Source organism: Capsicum annuum, chromosome 1 (assembly GCF_002878395.1).
Source record: "Capsicum annuum cultivar UCD-10X-F1 chromosome 1, UCD10Xv1.1, whole genome shotgun sequence".
Lineage (NCBI taxonomy): Eukaryota > Viridiplantae > Streptophyta > Magnoliopsida > Solanales > Solanaceae > Capsicum > Capsicum annuum.
Window position 1 is genome coordinate 14,950,331 of NC_061111.1, and position 20,814 is coordinate 14,971,144.

General features: G+C 32.5%; 3 protein-coding genes across 4 annotated transcripts; 1 reads left to right on the top strand and 2 right to left on the bottom strand.

Annotated features, from left to right (window-relative positions):
• Positions 1–4,993: 4,993 nt before the first annotated feature.
• On the top strand, positions 4,994–5,589 carry LOC107869128. Its single transcript, XM_016715698.2, has one exon. It carries the CDS (start codon positions 5,143–5,145, stop codon positions 5,467–5,469), a length of 327 nt encoding a protein of 108 aa, XP_016571184.1. The 5' UTR covers positions 4,994–5,142; the 3' UTR covers positions 5,470–5,589.
• Positions 5,590–7,402: 1,813 nt separating this feature from the next.
• On the bottom strand, positions 7,403–14,059 carry LOC107869136 (phosphoacetylglucosamine mutase). Of its 2 annotated transcripts, XM_047394361.1 has the most exons (10): positions 13,952–14,022; positions 13,619–13,699; positions 13,234–13,496; positions 11,298–11,417; positions 10,719–10,861; positions 10,392–10,634; positions 9,297–9,715; positions 9,037–9,212; positions 8,229–8,325; positions 7,403–7,840 (listed from the first exon to the last, which is right to left on the bottom strand). In XM_047394361.1, the coding sequence occupies exons 2-10, from the start codon at positions 13,677–13,679 to the stop codon at positions 7,686–7,688; spliced, it is 1,677 nt and encodes a 558-aa protein (XP_047250317.1). In that variant the 5' UTR covers positions 13,680–13,699; positions 13,952–14,022; the 3' UTR covers positions 7,403–7,685. The 2 variants fall into 2 exon arrangements, with proteins under 2 accessions (XP_047250317.1, XP_016571190.1); XM_016715704.2 differs by having other exon boundaries at positions 13,619–14,059.
• Positions 14,060–15,075: 1,016 nt separating this feature from the next.
• Positions 15,076–19,342, bottom strand: LOC107869146 (vacuolar protein sorting-associated protein 55 homolog). Its single transcript, XM_016715712.2, has 5 exons — positions 19,118–19,342; positions 16,314–16,441; positions 16,171–16,210; positions 15,694–15,778; positions 15,076–15,582 (listed from the first exon to the last, which is right to left on the bottom strand). The coding sequence occupies exons 2-5, from the start codon at positions 16,410–16,412 to the stop codon at positions 15,387–15,389; spliced, it is 420 nt and encodes a 139-aa protein (XP_016571198.1). The 5' UTR covers positions 16,413–16,441; positions 19,118–19,342; the 3' UTR covers positions 15,076–15,386.
• Positions 19,343–20,814: the final 1,472 nt, after the last annotated feature.

The window sequence follows — 20,814 nt, forward strand, 5'->3', positions numbered from 1 at the left end:
ACACATATCGCAAAAAGTCGCTGAATTTTGTTTTGTAATGCACAAATCACGCATTACGAAAAAAAAAAATGCACAAGTCACACTGACTTTGTTTTCAGCGGCATATTTTGAAAAAACTTTTATGGATGTTTGGAAGTGGAGCCTTGGAGTAACCGGTAAAGTTGCTGTCATATGACTAAGAGGTCATGGGTTCAAGCCTTGAAAACAGCCTCTGGCAGAAATGCAAAGTAAGGTTGCGTACGATACACCCTTGTGGTGGGGCCCTTACCCGAACACCACACATAGTGGTAGCTTTAGTGCACCGGGCTGCGCCTTTTGTTTTTTTATGGGTGTTTGCAGCAATAAGCCCTAAAACTTTAGGCATGTCCTAATTGAGAATAATGTGTAGAATAATTAAAGGAAATGACATATTTAATATGATTAATTTTATTAGTATTTAGTAGGCACTTGAAAACACACTGTTTTTTCCTAAATTTGAACTAATCTTATTTTTAAGATTTCAGATTCTATAATTATATTAGAGATAAAGTAAAATTCAAAAGTTCAAGGCATATTAGTCCAGACATAGAATTTAAAATGGAGCAATAGTAAAATCCTCCTTCAGCGAATCAAATTTTTTTTTTGGTTAGTTTAATCAGAATATTATTTTATAAAGAGATAAAACACTATTACCTCTCGAACGATAGCCAAAATTGTTTAGACACATCTTTAACTTCACTAAGGCCCTATTACTTTCTAAATTCAAATTTGTTGTATTATTGTCCACCTTTTGTGCTTACATGACATATTTTTTGCTTGCGTGACCCCTTTTAAGATACCAATCAAATATGAGATAAAATAATTCTTCATTTTATCTTAAGATTATTTATTTTTCGAAAAAGGGTTAGAAATCTATAATCTATAATCTATATCTATATCTATAATATATTAACTATATCTATAATATATTAAAAGTGTGAAGGTCCTTATAAAAGTGATTTGAACTTTTTGTCCTTCATTAAAAGTCTTTGCTTTAGACAAAATAGTTTTTTCACTATTTTTTTCTAATATTTAAGAGTTAAAAATTAATTAAATATATTTACGGTAATGGTAAAAAAATTTCTTATTAGCACTAATCAGAATTAATGACAACTAATACTTTTTTCATTAGCTTAAAAATTCTAAATCAACTAAATTTGATTTTAAGAAGATGTTGATTTTAAAAAAAAATTGAAAAATATAAAAATCATGACAAAAAAGGAAAATAGAAGATCGTAGGTTAGTAAAATTGCAGTAGGTAAAGGAGCAGGTTAGTAAAATTGTAAATAAAGGAAAAAAATATAGTAATTCGTGAATTTTTGTTGTAACACTCCTACTATTTAGGACCTTTAGTTTGAATTGATTTATTTATAGAAAATAATAATATCTATAATCTATATCTATAATTTATAATCTATATCTATATCTATATTTATAATCTATATCTATAATCTATCTATAATCTATATCTATAATCTATAATCTATCTCTATAATATATTAAAAGTGTGAAACCCCTTTAAAAAGTGAATTGCACTTTTTGTCCTTCATTAAAAAATTCCACAATAGATAAAACTGTTATTTACTAATTTTTATATTTAATAATTTAAAATCACTTAAAAATTAAATGTAATAAATTAGTAGTTCTTTATTTAAATTAGGTAAGAAAACCTAATATTTTTGTATCCTTTTAATTTTGGTCACAATCAAAATATAAATGAATTAAACAAATAAATATGTACGAACTGAACAAACCAAGTTAAAGACAAAATAAATTAGAAGTCCTATTTAAGGTAAAATTTGATTATTCAAACAATTATTTGAATAAATTGTAGAAATCTTCATCAAAGGCAAAATAAATTTAAAGTCTTACTGCAAGTCTCATATATTTATGGTAGCAAAGCAATTTTAAACCTAACCATTTTCTGTACTTTTAAAAAAAAATAAAAAAATCTTGTAATTTTGTATAACTAAAAATAGATTGACTTTAGTTATTTCTTTTATTTTTTAATGAAATAATTTATAATCTCACAAATATTTAAGTTTTATTTTAAATCACAAATTGCAAATATATTATTTAACTTTTTAGGTCAATTTAAGAGGAGGAGGAGGAGGACGACGACGACGACGAGGAAGAAGAAGAAGAAGAGGAAGAAGAAGAAGAATAATGTAATAAATTAGTAGTTTTTTATTTAAACTAGATAAGAAAACCTAATATTTTAGTATCCTTTTAATTTTGGTTATAATAAAAAACATAAATGGACTAAACAAACAAATTAAATATGTATGAACTGGACAAACCAAGTTAAAGACAAAATAAATTAGAAATCCTATTTAAGGTGAAATTTGATTATTCAAACAATTATTTGAATAATTGTAGAAATCTTCATCCTAGAGACAAAATAATTTAAAAGTCCTATTTAAAGTGATTTAATTATTCAAATAAGTATCAAGATAGTTGTAGAAATCTTCATTATTTTTGTCTATATAATTTAATGGTTACATTCCTGGCACTTTGAAGTTGTTTTGATTTTCTTCTTTAACCTAATTTGTGTGATTTTTATATGTGTTTTATTATATTTTGAGACTTTATCCTTCGTTTTTGTTTAAATTAGTTCATATGTTGTTATTGTCATAATTTATGTTTGTTAGGTTGTGACCTGATTCAAAACAATGCAATAAGACTAAAAAATTTCAATAAGCTTCGAAGCTTTATTCTATTTAGAAAATAAAATATTTTAATTTTTTGATTCATAAGATGCGCACGTTTACCTTCAGTTTAAATTCATTGTTTTTAAGTATTGCTTTGATTTTTTTTTTTTTAAACCTAATTGTGTGACTTTTTGTGCATGTTTTGTGGTATTTTAAGATTTTATACTTAATATTTTTTTAATTGATTTATATTGTTTAATTATCATAATTTATGTTCATTAGGTTGTGACCTGATCTAGAAGAATGCAGCGAGACCGAAATTTTCAAGTAAGATTTGAAGTTTTGTTGTATTCAAAAAATATAATTAAATTTAAATTTTTAATTTTTGTTATTATAATTGGTTAGGAGTCGTGATAAAAGTGTTTTACTTTTTGGCATTATATTAATAAATTATTAATATTAAACATAAATAAATATAATGTGAAGGTACTTAGAAAGAATTTTTTGTGAATCTTTAAAAAACACTACAATAAATAAAATTGGTATTTATTATTTTTCTCAATTTTTTGTTTAATTTTTTAATTTCAATTTATGTTATTATAATTAGTTACGAGTTATAATAAAAGTGTTTTCTTTTTTTTCTTTGAATTATATAAATAGACTATTAATCTTAATTATAAATTAATAAAGTTTGAAGGTCCTTAAAATAATAGATAAAATTGTTATTTACTATTTTTATTCGATTTTTTATTTAATTATTTTATAATATTTTTCCTAAAATATGTAGAAAGAATTGTGATAAAATAAAGACTCTTAAACCATGAAAGATTAAGAATTTGTAAAATATATTATATTAAAGGGTAATTAATCTCAATATGAAGTAGTTGGTGCGAATTCTTTTTGGAGACACGTTAGACATAAAATAATTAAACTCATAATAGAAATATAAAATACAAAGTTAGAAGGTAGTTTCTAAGAGTAGCCGGTTTCTTTTTCACTTTTAAAGTTGAAACATTGTTGTCTAAGGAATGACTTTGTGGTACAATCAAACATATGTACATTGTACAACATAAATATGATTATCTAGAATTATTTGGTTAATTAGATCTTAGTATTTTGCTATTTTTATTATTTCCTTTTTTTTTTTGTAATTATGTGTCTCACACTTTTTTTTTGAGTCGATGATCTATGAAAAACAATATCTCTACCTCACAATATATTAAGGTAAAATCTGCAACATTCTATATTTTTCAAGCTTCATTTTAAAATTAAATTGGATGTGTTCTTCTTCTTTATTATGTTCAAATTAAACTCTATATTTTTCGAATTCCATTTTAAAATTAAATTAGATGTGTTGTTCTTCTTTATTATGTTTAAATTAACGATATTAAATATAATATTTACTTTTATTTTATAAAATATATTTGTCTTGCATATTTTATTGATTAACGCTACACATATATTCAACACATGTACACTTTTATATGTAACTTTTTTGTGTCGATGTGATACATTTGTTGGTTACTTAGAGAATTATTGTACTTTTTGTTATTAAGGATAATCTTAGATCAAATAATAAATTAGTTATTTTTAAAAATTGGAATTTGCATCTGCCGCAAGCTTCATTTTTATTACACATAAGTTAGATAAATTTTCTTTTAAGTCACATATTATATTAAAATATTATTATTTTAAATTTGTATCTTACGAAATGAACGCCGGCAGCCAATTTAGTTATTCATGTCAACAAATTAAGTAATAAGCTTGCATATGATAGTGATAGAAAAACTTAAAGAAATTTAAAGAGTACGTCAATCACCTCTCCATCTTGCATTAAATGAATTTTATTTTATATTAAAAAATATTTGGATTCTTTATTATAGTTAAATTCCTAATTAAACTATTGATTGACGTTTTTTCTAAAAAAAATTATTTAGTCGACATAAGTACACGCACAAAGCGCGTACACTAAATTAGTATCCTTTAAATATTGGAATTGGTTCAAGAATACCCTTCGTTAACCTATTGGGCTAGAAATACTCTTTAAGTATTGAAATTGATTTAAAAATATCCTTTAATCCATCTTTATAGCTCAAAAATACCCTTGCAACTAACGATTTTTTTAAATCATAATTAAAAGTTCAAAAAAGGGCCTGAAATACCCTTTAAATATTTTTGAACCAATTTCAATAATTAAAGGGTATTTGTGGTCCAATAGATTAACAGAGGACATTTTAAATTAATTTCTAATACTTAAAAGAATATTTTTAATCCTTTTTTGTTTATTTTTTATATTGAGGTTAAGTAAAATGAAACAATGGAATATTTATGAAAATACCTTCATAAATATTTGTGGAATTTTCTAGATTATATTATGAAAAAAGGGCAAGTGGAAGCTAGAATGTATAGTTATTTTCTCAGACTATAAATATCCATCCGATTATCCTCACTACTGAAAAACCCTTTTGTAGCTATGGGTATTTTTTCATGGTTTAAAGGCGACAAAAAAGAAACCCCCAAAACCACCCAGAAACCCGACCCGAAAACCCAAATCTCTTCTTCCTCCAACAACCCGGAAGTTCCGGGCATGAACGGAGCTGTTGAAGTGACCCGATCCGCAAACCCGCCACCACCACCGCCGTCGGACATAACCGTATTCGAATTCGGTTCGGTTGCTGCTTCTGTTGATAAGGTTACACTTGCCGGATATTGTCCTGTTTCCGATGAACTTGAGCCTTGCCGTTGGGAGGTTTTGCCCGCCACTGGCTCTGACGCTCCTCAATTTCGCGTCGTTTTCTGATTTTGGGGTAAGGGAAGAGAGGTTGTAATTTTGAGTTAAAAAAAAAGGGCTTTTTGGATGAATTTGGGTGTACTTTTATTGAATATGGCGTAATGAAAAAACCCTAATTTTGTTGGTTAATTTAGTGGTTTGGTGTTGTTGATTCTAGATTTTGGATGCATTTTTTATGTTTTTGTTTCTATGGTTTGTTTGGCTACTATTCTGAATCCTGATTTTTTGTTCATTCCAGTAAGTTAGGAATTGATGGGTAGTTGATTTATGTTAGTTAATTGGTGCATGGTCGAGAGGTGAGAGTATATTGGAAATCGTCTCTCTACCTTCGAGGTAGGGATAAGGTCTGCATACACTCTGCTCTCTCCAGACGTCACGTTGTGGGACTATATTGGGTGTGTTGTTGTACTTAGAACATGGTTGTTATTCTTTTTGAAGCATCTTAGGTATGTTTGCTATGATTTTATAACTAGGAAGAAGCTGAAGGAGAAGACAAATGTTAGCTAGTTTAAATTATGGTAGTTTGATCTTATAAGCAATTTACCCTTGATAGGAAGGTGTGGAGGATGCGAATTAGGGTAGAGGGTTAGTGGGTAGGAGTGCCGAGTGCCTCCGTAATAATAGGGAGGAGTGCTTTATTTGTATTTGTGTCTGTATTTTCATGTTTTTTCTTGTTCGTAGTGTTCCGAGGATGTTTGTGATCTTGAATAGATAGTTTATAGTATTACTCTATCGATATTGTATTTCTTTTATTATCCAACAGTGTGTTATCCCGTTTTGTTTATTTTTATGTTATTGTTATCTATCCTGAGCCGGGGGTCTATCGGAAACAGCCTTTCTACTTCATGCAGTGGTATGGACGTATGGACTGAGTACACTTTATCCTCCCCAGACCCCAGGGAATTCACTAGGTACGTGGTGGTGGTTGTGATCTTACAAGCAATTTCAGTGGATATCTTTGTGAAAAACTCTGGTAAGAAAGATTAAAAGCAGAGCTTTCTAATCTGAAAACAAAAGGCTATTTGAGTGTTTTCATGGTGAGCTCACGTAAAGTTGGGGTTGCTTAGTGTTTGTGAAGTCTTGAGTTGTTTCTCCCGTGAGAACCTGATGGGAGTCTTTTAAGTGTTCTGCAAATTTTCTTTTGTAGAACATGACAATGATTCTACAAAATACTCTAAAAAGGGGTAAATTGGAACTTTCCAAGGTTGTCATGGTTCCCCAAGTGTTTCTTTGTGTTGTAAAGTTTTGAGCCTAGGAGATTTACCTGCTATAACACATTGATTTCCTGTGTTTTCATGCTTGATAGCTTTGGCTATTGGTGTTTTATTATAAAAGATAATACATTTTTAATGATTTCAGAACCATGTGAATACCACATTGTCATTTAGATGAAGATTTGAAACATTAATCCGACCATATTCAATGTGATTGAATCTTTTCCTTAAGTTATCCAAGAAGGCTCCATTATGAAGGGGCGCGTATCACATCTAATGAATTGTATCAACTAATCCATAATGCATATCATATGTAGTTTCAGTTCTTGTAAATGTACAGACGTGTTGTAGTTGTTATTGCAGTAAAGAGGCTGAGTACACAGTTATAGGAGGACGTCCCAAGCCAATGGTAGCCGGAAAGCACCTCTTTTGGATTTTATCAATAAGCATCTATTAAAGTACATGATTGTTGTAAATTTATGTTTATGGCCATTGTTCATACCCAGCATATGTCAAGGACTTCAATTCGTGAGTTAATAATAGAAACAGCTTTTGGGATCCTAATCTGGCTCTACTATAAAAAAAATTGCTGATATGATAGGTTCAATCTACCAGACAAGATCTTGAATCGAAAAGGCTGTTCCTTGTTCTGAGAGGGATTAAAAAGCGATATGGTGATGTTAGGAAACAAAGTAAGTAATTCAACTGCAAATTGTAGAAACTGAAAATGCCAATATAAACTTTGAGCAAGATGCATAAATGGAAGATGCAAACACTATAGTTGTCAAAAGCAGTTACAAAATATGCTCCAGTTTATCTATACTTCTCAATAATTCTACCGGAGAGGCCCCTTAAGGACCATATAGCGTGATCCAAAACGGCCTAACAAAGAGCTAATAACACACCAAAACAGATGGATAATAATGATTTTTTTTTCTCTCAATTGAGTATTCAATCTACTAAAAAGCAGTTAAAAAATTCAAAATTGCGACTATTTTGTTAGTGAGTTAATCAAGTAGTGCCAGAACCAAGATACTGATCTACAAGTTCAGCAACGGAAGAGGCTAGTGCATCTGCAGCATCCTGGGTGGTTGCTTCAGCATATACTCTTACGACATCCTCTGTCCCAGATGGTCTAATAAAACATCGTCCTTGGGTATATTTTGCTGGCAAAAAATAAGAAACACAGGTTTAATAGCTAACAGGGGAGCATTCAACGACATAAATTTGTATAAATTAACCTATTTGATCAGGATAAGGCACTTGTAACAAATATGATTAATCAATGCATGTACATTTAGAGGGGCCATAAGAAAAAAGTAGCTAATTTAACTTTTCGTAGCTGAACATGGAAGTTCGACATTTGTTACGGAGGCTGCAACATGAATTTGTGCAACTGAAAAACATAGAAGCTAAGCGTTCCTGCTACAACCACGAGAGAGGATGAAGGGGAGTGACACACTTAGGGGACTGATAATTTCTATCAAAAGAACAAAATCTATACTTCATTAACACAAACATGTAAATTCACCAAGATAAGTTTATGTGAATTACCTATTTCAGCATTAATGGCTTCTTGAATACCAATAGGCCGAACAGCCACGGTCTCTGCGTTTGCTGTGACAACTGCAGTTCTGTCGACAACCTTTACCTGAAAGTACGAGCATTCTGGAATTGAAACACTTATCTTCAAAGTGAAATTTCCTTTTAATAAGATGAACTACCTACAAACAAACCTATCCAGGCTCGCATTCAACTTCCAATAACGGAGAAAAAAATCAAGAGCACATGCTGATAAGATAATTTGGAGAACTTCCATAGGTCCATAAAAACGTCATTATTCCTCTTGGGAAGAGGTCAACTAGCTTCTGTGACCAGCAAACTAGAAATTTGGACTTGAAATCACTTTGGTTCTTTATTGAAGTCGCCCGCTTGTACGGATAGTGCATGTCCCTGAGTCCCTCACAACAATTATGAATTGAGGAGAAACGGGAGGAAAAAAGAAAAACTTCTTAGTTTTGAGACATCACTATCTTCTCACATCCTAACCTGTGTCTGTTGGTTTATTTAATTCTGAATGTCATGTTATTCACTTGAGCTACCAGATAAGCTGAATTTCTGTGTGTTCTTCTACCCTTTTTTTAAGTCATGTAATCAGTAATAATGCCCCATCATGCTAGTCAACAGAGAACAACAGTGAATTTCCAAGTCTATGCCAATAGGAACGACAGCAATGGAATTAAAACAGTGAAACTGAAGTCCCTAATGCTGGAGTTGAAGTCAAAACCAATGTGATTACCTGCATCTTCTTTAACATACTACACGGAACTTGTTACTGAATTCAAATGTAGAAAAATCTGACCTTTAATTGTCTGCTAGGTAGATCATGATAAAGCTCATTCCATCTACATATGGACCATCCCATGTATTGTAAGATAACCTCCACTAGAAGAAGTCCACTTAAAGCATCTCCCACAGCCTGATTAATCAACTGACTGACAGCCAGAAGTCTTGAAGCAGCTTTCTGTTTTGCTGAACCTAAAATAAGTACAGATAAATTAGGTGTTTAAATATTATAGGTGGTTAAGGGCCATCACAGTAGCAATGGAGATTGGGTGAAACCTTCTGATGTTGATAAAAGTGTCTTGTGAGTAGACTCCAGCCGGCATCGGAAAGCTTCTGAAAACAAGATAGTTCCATGCCCATTCGCCTCAAAATATATGCCAATATCAAATTCGGTAGCTTTTTCATGCAAGTATTTGACTCCTGTTGGAGTAAGCACAACTTCTAGACCCATCTCTTTAAGGTAATCAGTTGATGCCCCATTCGCATAAGCGGTCTGCACAACACCTAGATGTGCTCGGTAAGAGTCATTTTCTTTTTTGCTTTCACCCTCGTTTAAAATACTTAGTTGCTCCTTAATAAATAAAGCAAACAACGACAATATCTTGTCCCCATCAACGAGTTCAATCTTGTCGTTTTCATTCAATTTAACTGAAAAATAGACTAGCCGATCAGCATCCCCGTCCAAACTGGCACACCTGAACCACTAGGAGCATTGAAGTAATCAATTTCCACTTCTCTTCACTATGGATAATGAGAACTTTTAACTATGGGGAAAATAGTAAGATTACTATATCAACAGATGCTAAGCATGACCTGTAGCTACTCTGACCAGATACGGGTAGATGATAAAGAATCTTCTTAATGAAGATCTGCCTAAAAGTTAATGTTTCTTGGAAACAATTGATGCAGTAAGTTAGCAAGAAATACGATATTATTGATTGGTTTTCCATCGAGTTGGATATTGAAATTTGAAACAGAGTGCAATCTAAGAGGCCCTATCAGGTTAATAACTCCTATGCAAATAAGCATCCTAAGTAAGGGCAAGAAAGACAACAGAAGGGATCTTAACAAATCCATATGATGAAAACAAGTTGAACCAAACCATCATCACCACTCATCAGTGGGAGAATCACATAGCATATGATCAAATTTCCTCTTTCTGGTTTATATCTAGATAGTAGGTTCACATTATTTTCTTTTTCTTGGAAGATATAGAAGCTTCATATCACCAAATTTTCTTCCAAATGAAAATTAAATTTAGTGACTATCATGTTACAGTTGCGCAGAACTAGACGCACTAGATACCCAAACATTGTGATTAGACAGTGTTCAACAAAAGCTTTTGAATAAATGAACAAGAAGATGTTTCACCTTAACCCAGCATCGGCAGGACCAAATCCACGTGGAGCGACCTTCTCTTTTTGAACATAGTCAGCTCCAACACCTTCATTAAGCATACCATCTCCCCGGTTACGAACTTCAATGCACAACCCAGTCAACATCTTCTTAAAATGGTCAAGCTTTTCACCACCAACACCATCAGCCCCATCCACCACCAATGTATTATCATCAACATTTTTCCTGATTCCCTCAGGCTTCAAATCCATCAAACACCTAATAAATTGTCAGTAGCATTTCTATCAAAACATCTTTCAACTAAATTTAAAGGATTCAATAAAATATCGACTCAAAAGTTACCTGAAAGAACTTGAAAGCTGGTGAAAATAACTAGATTCAGAAGCCTCCATGCCTCTATTTCTTGCTCGAACCATCCAATGCAGTTGTGGTGTTGTCACTACTCCCATGTCAGTCCCAATTGCTCCAACAATTGAAGAGATTCCCTTTCAATTGACATTTACTACTAATGAATACAACTGAATTGCAAATCATAGTGGTCTATCAAAGTAGGAGGTCCTTTGGCAGTTGTATTCTGCAAGTTCATGCATAAAATGGAAGGCCAACAGAAGGTATAATCCTTAAAGACAAGGAGAAAAAAGGAGGAGAAATACTAAACCTAACCTAGTCAACGGAATTAGATATAAAAAGTTTTATAGAGAATCAATCATCTTGCGAGCCACCAGATAAAATTTAATAAGAAAATAACAGTGTGTAACAATATGATGCACGAGGCCTAAAGTTACCAGTTCCAAAAAAAATATGATGCACAAGGCCAGAGCCTACAGCAGTCTATGTTCCACCTGAATTCAACTGCAGTAAAGCAGACATATGACTAAAGAAAAGTCAAGAAAGCCCATGGAAGCTACACAAAAGACATACTTGTTTGGCAGCATCAAGGAGAGCCTCTCCGCTAGGCCTTGTGTCTCTTCCTAATAACACCTCCGCTGGCCGTCCTCCTTCAAAGCTAATATCTTCTTTCTTTGCAAATTCAATTATTAGCTGTTTCCAGTACAAGACATTATGAATCAAAACCTAGATAATCGACAGAATACTAACCCATTACTTGATGCAATGGACCATAGGAAGAAGCACAAACAGAGAAGATAGCATCAAATTTTTATTAGCTTCAGTAAATGTCAAACTACTTTATCAGCATAAAAAACTTTATAAGCACAAAAATAACTCACACTCGTGCAGTGCAACTATAACTACTTATTGGAATTTCAACCAATATCAACAGTCCAGAATCACATTATATTAATGTTGAACTTCAAATAATCTAGAAAAAGGAACCCCTTTCCACCTGCAAATACTAATTATGTGAAGTCCAACGAATTGAAAAAGTTACAAAGACCAATAACAAGAAATGTCCTACATTTTTTTCGTACTTGCTAGTTACTCTTCTTTGAACACTTATTTTCTGGTTTCTGTTCTTCTACTTCTGTTGAACCGGCATGTCCTACTATGTCTTTAAAAAGATTATCAGAAGAGACGAAAGAACAGTCATCATACTAATACTAACACCCCATGGCCTGTCCATTATCGTGAAATTGTGATCAATAAAATTCAGAATTCTTCTAACCAAGGTTTATTTCATATTATTCGTGTCCTAGAACCCTTTCCCACTCTTCAATCTGCACGGACAAATCTGCATGCCACGCCTATCTTATCTAGATGAATTCCAATTTGCTATGGATTTCCATTTTTTTCTTGGTATGTTGTTCGTCAATTTAGTGGCAAGCCTGAAACTTATTGCAAGCTATCCTAATATAAAAGAGACAGCAAAATATATTCCATGCAGGGACAGTGGCGGGACTGAGAGAACATGAGTCGTTCCACATAATGAGAACATACTTCACTCACTTAAACTACTTAAATGAGTTGTGTTCTTTATGGCATGGCATATGAGCACTGATTTAGAAGTAGACTGACCACCAACCCAATCTCCAAAAATAAAGAGAAGTACAAGAAAGGACATTTTCTCGATAAAGAAAGTATTGAAATTCTCGACGCACCTATAGTAAGTCAAAGTTTCTCTACACAGTTCTTCTGCCCATTAGCTTAATCAAGAATTTATTTGAAAGATTCCAGCTTCATTTATTATCTCTTTCAGTTGAGACTTTCCCTTCTTTCTTTCCTAGTAACCTGTTCACCCAAAAGGTCCCATCTCTCTCAATCCCTCTAACTCGACTTATTTTGCAGCAGCCACTCTACTTTTTTAACGCACTTTTTTCTAAACTGTATACTGTAACCATAGATCAATCATTCAATCAATTATGCCTCAATTGCAAACTACTTGTACCCCTTCTCCTCTATACCGGCCCATTTCATAACTATAGAAAATCTTCAAAAGTATCCAGATTTATCAAATGAGTAAAGCATCTAGTAACCCCTGAACTATGACCAAATTTGCTACGGCACACTCCAAATTCACGGGGTCCTATTACCCCCTTGAAGTCAATTTTAGCATATTTTTGTCAACCTTTTCAGCTGACGTGGCACCTTTGATGTTGGCCCCACTCCTATGTAATAAAGGTGTCACGTCATCGCAAAAGAATGACAAAAATATGCTAAAATTGACTTCAGGATAATAGGACCCCTGTGAAGTTGGAGTGTATCGTAACAAATTTGGCCATATTTCGGGGATATTGGATGCCTATCTCCTATCAAATCAACATACATTTTTCCAGTCAAATGATTATAAGTCTCTGGGAAAAATGATACTAAATTTTTTCTATTCCAATTTTTCGAGATCTTAACAGTTGGTAAAATTGGTGTATGTATGTCGAAAAAAAAAAGAAGAGGGCATTGGAACCTGAAGGAGGGAAGATGGATCAGGTGCATTAGCAATGGCATCAGCAAAAGGCTCCCAATCCTGAGTCAACATTCCACCACTCGGGTCAGCCACTTTGACTCCATTGTCTGATACTTGATTATGCGATGCAGTGATCATCACACCTGTCACTGATCCAGTCTTCAATGACCTTAACGCCGCCAATATCCCCACTCTGAACACCGTTGATTCCAGCAACGATGCATCAGCTCGAAACCCAGCTGTCCCGTATGACAGCTTCACCCCTGTTCATACATTTTCCAACAAAACCAATCAACTAAACCTCGATCCAAAACATGTAGTAAATCCACTTGGACTAAGAAAATCAATCAATTAAATCTCGATACAAATGAATGTAACGTTATACCTTTTGGTGGAGGGAAACGAGCGGCCGATTCCACCAAAACTGATTGCTGATTCTCCTTCATACCTTTTTTGTTTTCCGATTCTGAAAATAGGTTCAGAGAACACTGTGTTGGAGTCTACACTTGTTTTAAGTTTTTTTTTTTTTTCGTGATTATGCCTTTCTTTTATTTATTTTCTTTCTTTCCAGGTGAGACATAAAAATTCAATCTTAGATTGAAATTCAAAAAATTATAATATAATGATTTCATTAGATAATTTTGGCGAAAATAGATTTGGAAAACAAATTAAGGAAATGACATTGAACATTTACAATGAAAAAAAAAAGATTAATTACTTTAACATGATCAGTTTAGATTGGAAAGTAGTTGAAGGACAGAATAGTCTGGGAACTTGATATTTGTGCATGGATCATTTTTCACTAGATTATTCTCCGGAAAAAACATCAACAAATATACGCTTTAATTTGCTATATTATACAATTTTCACTCTTACAAAATAATTATAAAAATTTTAATTAATTGATTATCTTTCTTGAATGTATGAGAGCGCAATTATGTATCTCGACAGATCCAAATCAAACAAAATATATCGTAATCTAATTATATATTTTTAAAAAAAATAAAATAAATCTCCATTAAATGTATCGAAAATTAATTATGTATCTTTCAAATTGAGATTTTCAATAAATAAACGTTAAATTGTTGAAATGTATGGTGTTTGCCCATTCTCTGTAAGCTACCTATCACCACCCCTATGGAAAAAAATTAAAAATATGATTACTTTGGGAGTGAAAAGAGTAGGAATATCCTAGTATTTCATCGGATAAATTGATAAACTCAAGCATTTCCGATTCGACTAAAATAATAGAATTCGCTATCCCATATCCAATATCAGAGGTGGATTTATTCATTTTCGTGGGTGGTACGTCATCCGCAAACTTCGATGAAAACTATATATATATATATATATATATATATATATATATTGATATATACAAAAGTATTATTTAGTGCAAGTGGCAAAGCATCACTTTTATTGCCCATAGGTCGTGTGCTCGATGCTGATTTAGTCAAATATTAAATCTTCCACCTATAATACCAAAACACTATCTAGTTTGCAGCATTTGTATTTTTAATGTTGATATAATCAAATATTAAATCTGCCACCCATTTGCCACTTTTGTTGTCCATAGATCGTATGTTTGATCATTTGTATTTTTAATGCTGATATAGTCATTGAAGGTGACTCCACCCTTGTCGATAAATTTACTTGGCACCCAGAGAGTTCGGATGCTGGATCGCCTCTGTCCAACACATAGGACATTCTTATCTGTGTCATCCCGAATACCAAATTATCTATCCCAAGGTAAAACTTCTCAATTTTTCGATAACAGAACGTTGCAGTCAAATTTTATAACTATATTTCCTAGGATTGAAACATTAAGGTCTCTTCAAGCCATGAACAAAAATTGTCATGAAATTCTTCTCACAAATGGAACATCTCTTTCATTCTCTCACTTCAATTTACAATTACACAACCGAAATTTCAATCAATAACAATGAATTCATCACGCAAGAAGTATAAAACATCATCAAATGCAGCTCCCACGGGATTTTCTGGCTTATAACAGCCACGAATTTACAGATAACAACGTTCCTTCTATCTATCTACAAAGCAGAACAAGAGAGGACGACCATGTGGGCGAGTATGCAAGGTTAAGGCTCCATATTCTGTTGCACACGAATAAAGCAGGACGCAGAACGCCAATCTCAGAACATACTATATCCATCGTCTTCACTACTCATCCCAAGATAAGTCAAGATGGACAGTACAAAAACAAAAAAGGAGGAGAGCTCCAATGCCATGGCTCCCCAACCAATTACACCAGCATGCTTTAAAATAATCGGAATTGCAATGCTGCCAACGGTGGAAGCTCCTGTCAAAAACTTAGTTGCTTCTAGCCAACTGTTACACCAAATATTTTAAAGCAAATATGAGGTATGATCCTTGAGAACAAGTGATTTTATTTAAGATTTCATATTGCATGATGTGCACCAAAAAATAAACAAGGCTCACCAGCTTCCAGATTCGGAGTAGAGACTGGAAGTATCTGAACCAGCAAAGAACATCAAAGGCATGGGCAGAATGACATACATTATAACTACAGCAACAAATACCAATAATTGTCAGGATCCGTGATAGATACAGTAGTTACGATAATCTCAATATAACAAGAGATTTATCCAGCAGAGAAAAGCACATCTTATTTCTAAATGTTCAAGGTCTCCAAGCGAAGCACAAATTGGAATAAACAACCCAAATTAACAAGCAGTAAAATTCTGTCTGACACAGTTGAATCATTTTATACGTCCATTAGCCCATAGTTTCTAGCTTTGCACAAGGGGATGACCGTAAGTAAGAGTAAATGGACAATCTACGGCCGACTGGGAGTAGGATCAAATAAATGATCGAGCACACATTTTATGATTTTGTACTTAACTCATGATTTATGCTTTTAACACACATAATTCAAGATTTATGCTTTTAACGCACCTGTCAACATTGGCCACCAGTTATTGTACAAAGCACATGCCTACGACACAATAGAAGGAAAGTCAAATCAGGAAAAATGATTACAACAAGAAACAGAAAAGGTTCCTACAATTCCTAGGATATCAAAGGAGAGTGAGGCAGACCAGTATTTGCAATACAATCCCTCCAGCTACTAACAATGCCAAACACGCAAGCCTCCCTGTGTGAAAGCATGTTCTGAAATAACCTGGCATGTCTGCCATTATCTAGCCCAAATCATACAACAGAATGGCTGCAATACAGATTGTTCACAATTAGGATTTTCAGACCACATGATGTGTATAGTAAATGAATTGAGCAATTAATCAGAAACAATTGAAAAAAGAGATAAACTAAATGATTGTAGTAAGCCAAGTTTCAAAATGTGGATTTTCAGACCATATGATGTGTGTAATAAACAAATTGAGCATTTAACTGGAAATAACAGAACACAGAAATAAGCTAAATTAAGGTTTGTGCCATGGGATTCTACGTCGAATAATAGTCTTGTCTGCCTCTAACTCTAAATACCACCATCACCCCGCGCGCGCCGCCAGCTCAACCTACATTTACTCTTTCAAATGGGACAAATTAACCATTTTGTCTTTTTTTTTTTTGAGAACCATGGTGTTCAAGTAAGCTTACGTGAACCTTGACTAATTCTACGGGGTAACCGCTACCACCCACCAGCACTGCACAGGTACCGGGTAACCTATCCACCAACCAAGCACAGTTGGATGGGAAGAAATCACCTAGTGTTTTTGCCTTCTCCAGGATTTGAACTTGATACCTCATGGTTCTTAACTCACTTCATTGACCACTAGGCCCCAAAATTATTATTGTTGACCGCAGTCCTCACTGTTGCCTTAGCTACATTTCCTATGAAGTCAAAAACTCCACAAGCTGCTTCATTAGAGCGCAAACTAGGAAGCATTACTCTGTAATGGATTGGATCAGAATTTTATGCCAATAAATACATCAAAAGCTTATCATCAGACTAAGCATCAGCAGCAAATGATCAAATACAGTATAACAAGTATGTTTTTCTTTTTAAGAAAGGAAGCAACAACAAGTACTTCATTTTGCAAGACTCATTAGTGCAAGCTAAAATAGAGAAGAGTGTACGCGAGCTCTACATGATCTCTCTATATGCTCTGAAAGATGAAGATGTTTTTGCCAGACTTTTCAAAAGCACGCATGTTAATGTAACATTACCATTTCAGAAAGTTGGTAAGTTCTTTAAAATATGACATGGTTGTCTATGATAAATTAATATTGCTGCACAGGCTAAGGAATCAATGGAGATCCATGAACATTAATTCCGAAGACTAACTTTGACTATATAGTTAACTATCTCAGAGATTCTCCTTCTCTTTTTCAACATGCTCAGTTTGGAAGTCAAGCACAAGCAACGTGCATGAAAGAATCACAGTCCCATTTAACAATGACTTCAGACAAGCTGGAGTTGCACAAGCTGGAGTTGCACAGATGGTAAGCACCGCTCACCTCCAACCCTAAGGTTGTCCGTTCAAGTTATCAATGGAGCAAAAAAGGTGGGAGTTCCTATGGAGGGGTAAAATGAACAAAATAACCAAAAAAAAACAAGGACTTCAAGGGGGACAGGAACAACCTCGGTTTTGATTCTAGGTAAAAGTTTGAATTTAATACATAACCTACTAATAGTCTTTCTACTTGAGTAGGGCCCCTACAATTTAGACAACAACAACGATAAAATTGTCTTGGAATACATATGCTATCTAACTCAGATTTTAGGCATATTGAGCTATCTCCTTATGTAATATTTAGCATGTACTTAGAGTTCGACATACTTCATTAACATGTACATGCAACAATGTCAAATGTACTTTAGGTTCTCATGATCCTATTCTGACATCCAAAAGAGAGAGAGAGGATTTTGTTATTCTAATCTTAAATCATGTGAAGTCAAAACCTCAGAAAGATTTAGACTTTCTTCTAGACTCTAATCAACAAGCTCGACGACTAAGCTTTTCTATTCAGTCACTTCTTTTTTGGTAGCTATCAAGTTTCATTCATTACCAAAGTAATTTTTACAAAACAGGTAGATCAACACCATCCACCGTATTAAGACAATTCAAATATGAATTAATCCTATATTCCACATTGATGCTTAATGAACAAGTAATTCATCAATCATCTTTATGGTGATACCGGGGCCAGCTTTCACCCACTAGCTACTTCAGCTTTTCCAATCAGGTACGGATGGAGCTATAGTATCCGGTAGGGATTTGGATGAACCTGCTTAGACTCTATATTTTTATTAGGAAATATCAAACTGTGTGCTCGTGTCACTTAAAGATTAATCTTTTATAACGAGCGACGATACAATTCGATCCCAATTCCCAAGACCTCTACCTACCCCGATAATGTATGTTGAAGTGCGTAATCATCTCATCTAAAAACTTAAACTATTAGAGAGAACATATTTGTTTTCTTAATTATATTTTGAACAAGAAAATACTTATGTATAAATACTAATTCCGAACCCAATAACTAAAACAAATAAGTAGCAAGTTGCTCCACCTCTATTTCCACTTGGTACTTGCATTACCCACCAAGAAATTCAACCATTGTTAAGTCAAACTAACAAAGAACATACCAATGTAGAAGATAGTAAAATCACACATGCCCTCAAACAACCATCACAAATTCATCAATAACCAAGTGAATCAACTTTTAAAAAAAAAAAAAAAAATCATAAATAATGAAAAAAAGCCTCAAACTTTGACAGATAAATTAGTTATAGAAAACCCTCAATTTCACTATGTTCAGATATAGTGAAGATAAAAGTTCAAATATAATTAGCGATCCCATAAATTCTGAATAAATTAGTTGCAGTAAAAATAAGGAGAAATGTGAACTTAATACAAAATGATGAAACTGGGGATACCGATCACCGATGAACTTTCGGGATATTTTAGGATTCCGATAGCCGGCGGCCGCTTGATTTTATCGCCGGGAAGTCGCGCGATAAAGATGTAAAAGCTCAGAATGAATATTTTATGTGTTTATATTTTTTTTTATATACGATGAGAGAATAAACTATACTGTACTATATTTCGTTGCTCAAAAGCAACTGTTAATTGCGGAAATTACCATTTCCTTGTCATTTTGTTATATGGGAAGTGCTGGGGGCTACCTATTTTGTATTTTGTGAATATTGTTAATTTTCACTGTTAAATGAACTATTAGTCAACATGAGTAAAGAAAATATCATTGAAATTATTAGTAAGAAATTATTATTATTTATTTTTTATGTTTTTTTATTCGATATCTAATGTTCTTATTTGTACCTAATTAAGTGTTGTTTTTTAACTATGGCATTTTTATACTCAAAGATCAAACCTTCTACATGAAAAGCTACTTACTACTCCACCACATCACTTATCAATGATTTCATCAATTCTAGCTTATATAATAAAATGTTAAAATCATTAAAAAAATATTTAAACCATTAAAAATTTTGTCTCAAAAAGATATTGTAGAATTAATATATTCCTCCCGAATGATTGTCAAATTATGAAAAAATTTAAAAGTTGAATAAGAACCTTAAAAGCTCGAAAACTTATAGTATGAAATTATTAACAAAGGCATGAACTAACATAATTCAAAAAAATATTATGATTCGATTCTTTTTCGAATATCGAATATAATGAAAGATTCAATGCATCAGATTGTCATTTTTTTAATCAGTTACTTACTTCATCTACATATTATACTTCACTTATGATAGAAATAATTTCTTTCCTAAGTAGTAACCTAACTAATTTTAAAATATAATACAAGTATCTACCTTTAAATTTAATTTTTTAACTTTTTCTTCTCTAAATTTTAAAAGACAAAATTACCAAAATAAAAGTAAAAATATATAAATTGAAAAACACAAAGTTGAGTTCTTTTTTCCCAAATTCACTGAATCAAATTCTATGAATCTTTTTGATAGTGGTACCGTTATTATTTTTTTTTCTTTCTTTTATTTTACATACATGATCATAAAAATTTACTCATAAGAGGAGTGATATGATCATATAATATTATTATTGAGAGAATTTTAAATAAAAAATAAGTCATATTTTTATATCTCAAACTTACCGTTTGTAAACTACTTAAATCATATATCGCTTATCAAATCACCAATCAAAATTATGATATATTTATCACAAAATGTATAATACACACAAATTATACAATAATTAGTCTTTCAAGGACGGCAAAATCTCTTGAAGTATATCGACTTGAATGTTTTACAGTTGTTGCACACACATTATGAATCCAAATAGATGAAAATTTTCATTTATCCTGAAAAGATAAATTAAAATGAATTAGATATAAATGAACTTCTTCAATCAATGACATAAATAACACGAAACTATTTTACATTCTTTAATGAGAGGCACTAATAATATAATATGAAAAAAAAATTATTTTCATCATAAATTGATCAAAACTATTGCACTAACAAAGAAAATAATATTACAAAACAACATATTATTTTATTTTTTGGATAGCCAGTTGAGATTTCTAATCTTTCAAAGACGGCAAAATCTCTTGAAGTATATCGACTTGAGTGTTTTTACTGTTATTGCA

Coding starts and splice junctions, on each gene's coding strand:
- LOC107869128 (XM_016715698.2), top strand. CDS start 5,143: ATGGGTATTTTTTCATGGTTTAAAGGCGACAAAAAAGAAACCCCCAAA.
- LOC107869136 (XM_016715704.2), bottom strand. CDS start 13,679: ATGAAGGAGAATCAGCAATCAGTTTTGGTGGAATCGGCCGCTCGTTTC. Junction 9,716..10,391: donor CCTGCCGATGCTGGGTTAAG/GTGAAACATCTT, acceptor CTAGTGGTTCAG/GTGTGCCAGTTTGGACGGGG. Junction 8,326..9,036: donor TACCTAGCAGACAATTAAAG/GTCAGATTTTTC, acceptor TCGTACTTTCAG/GTAAAGGTTGTCGACAGAAC.
- LOC107869146 (XM_016715712.2), bottom strand. CDS start 16,412: ATGGCAGACATGCCAGGTTATTTCAGAACATGCTTTCACACAGGGAGG. Junction 16,211..16,313: donor GGATTGTATTGCAAATACTG/GTCTGCCTCACT, acceptor ATTGTGTCGTAG/GCATGTGCTTTGTACAATAA. Junction 15,779..16,170: donor CTGGTGGCCAATGTTGACAG/GTGCGTTAAAAG, acceptor TTGTTGCTGTAG/TTATAATGTATGTCATTCTG.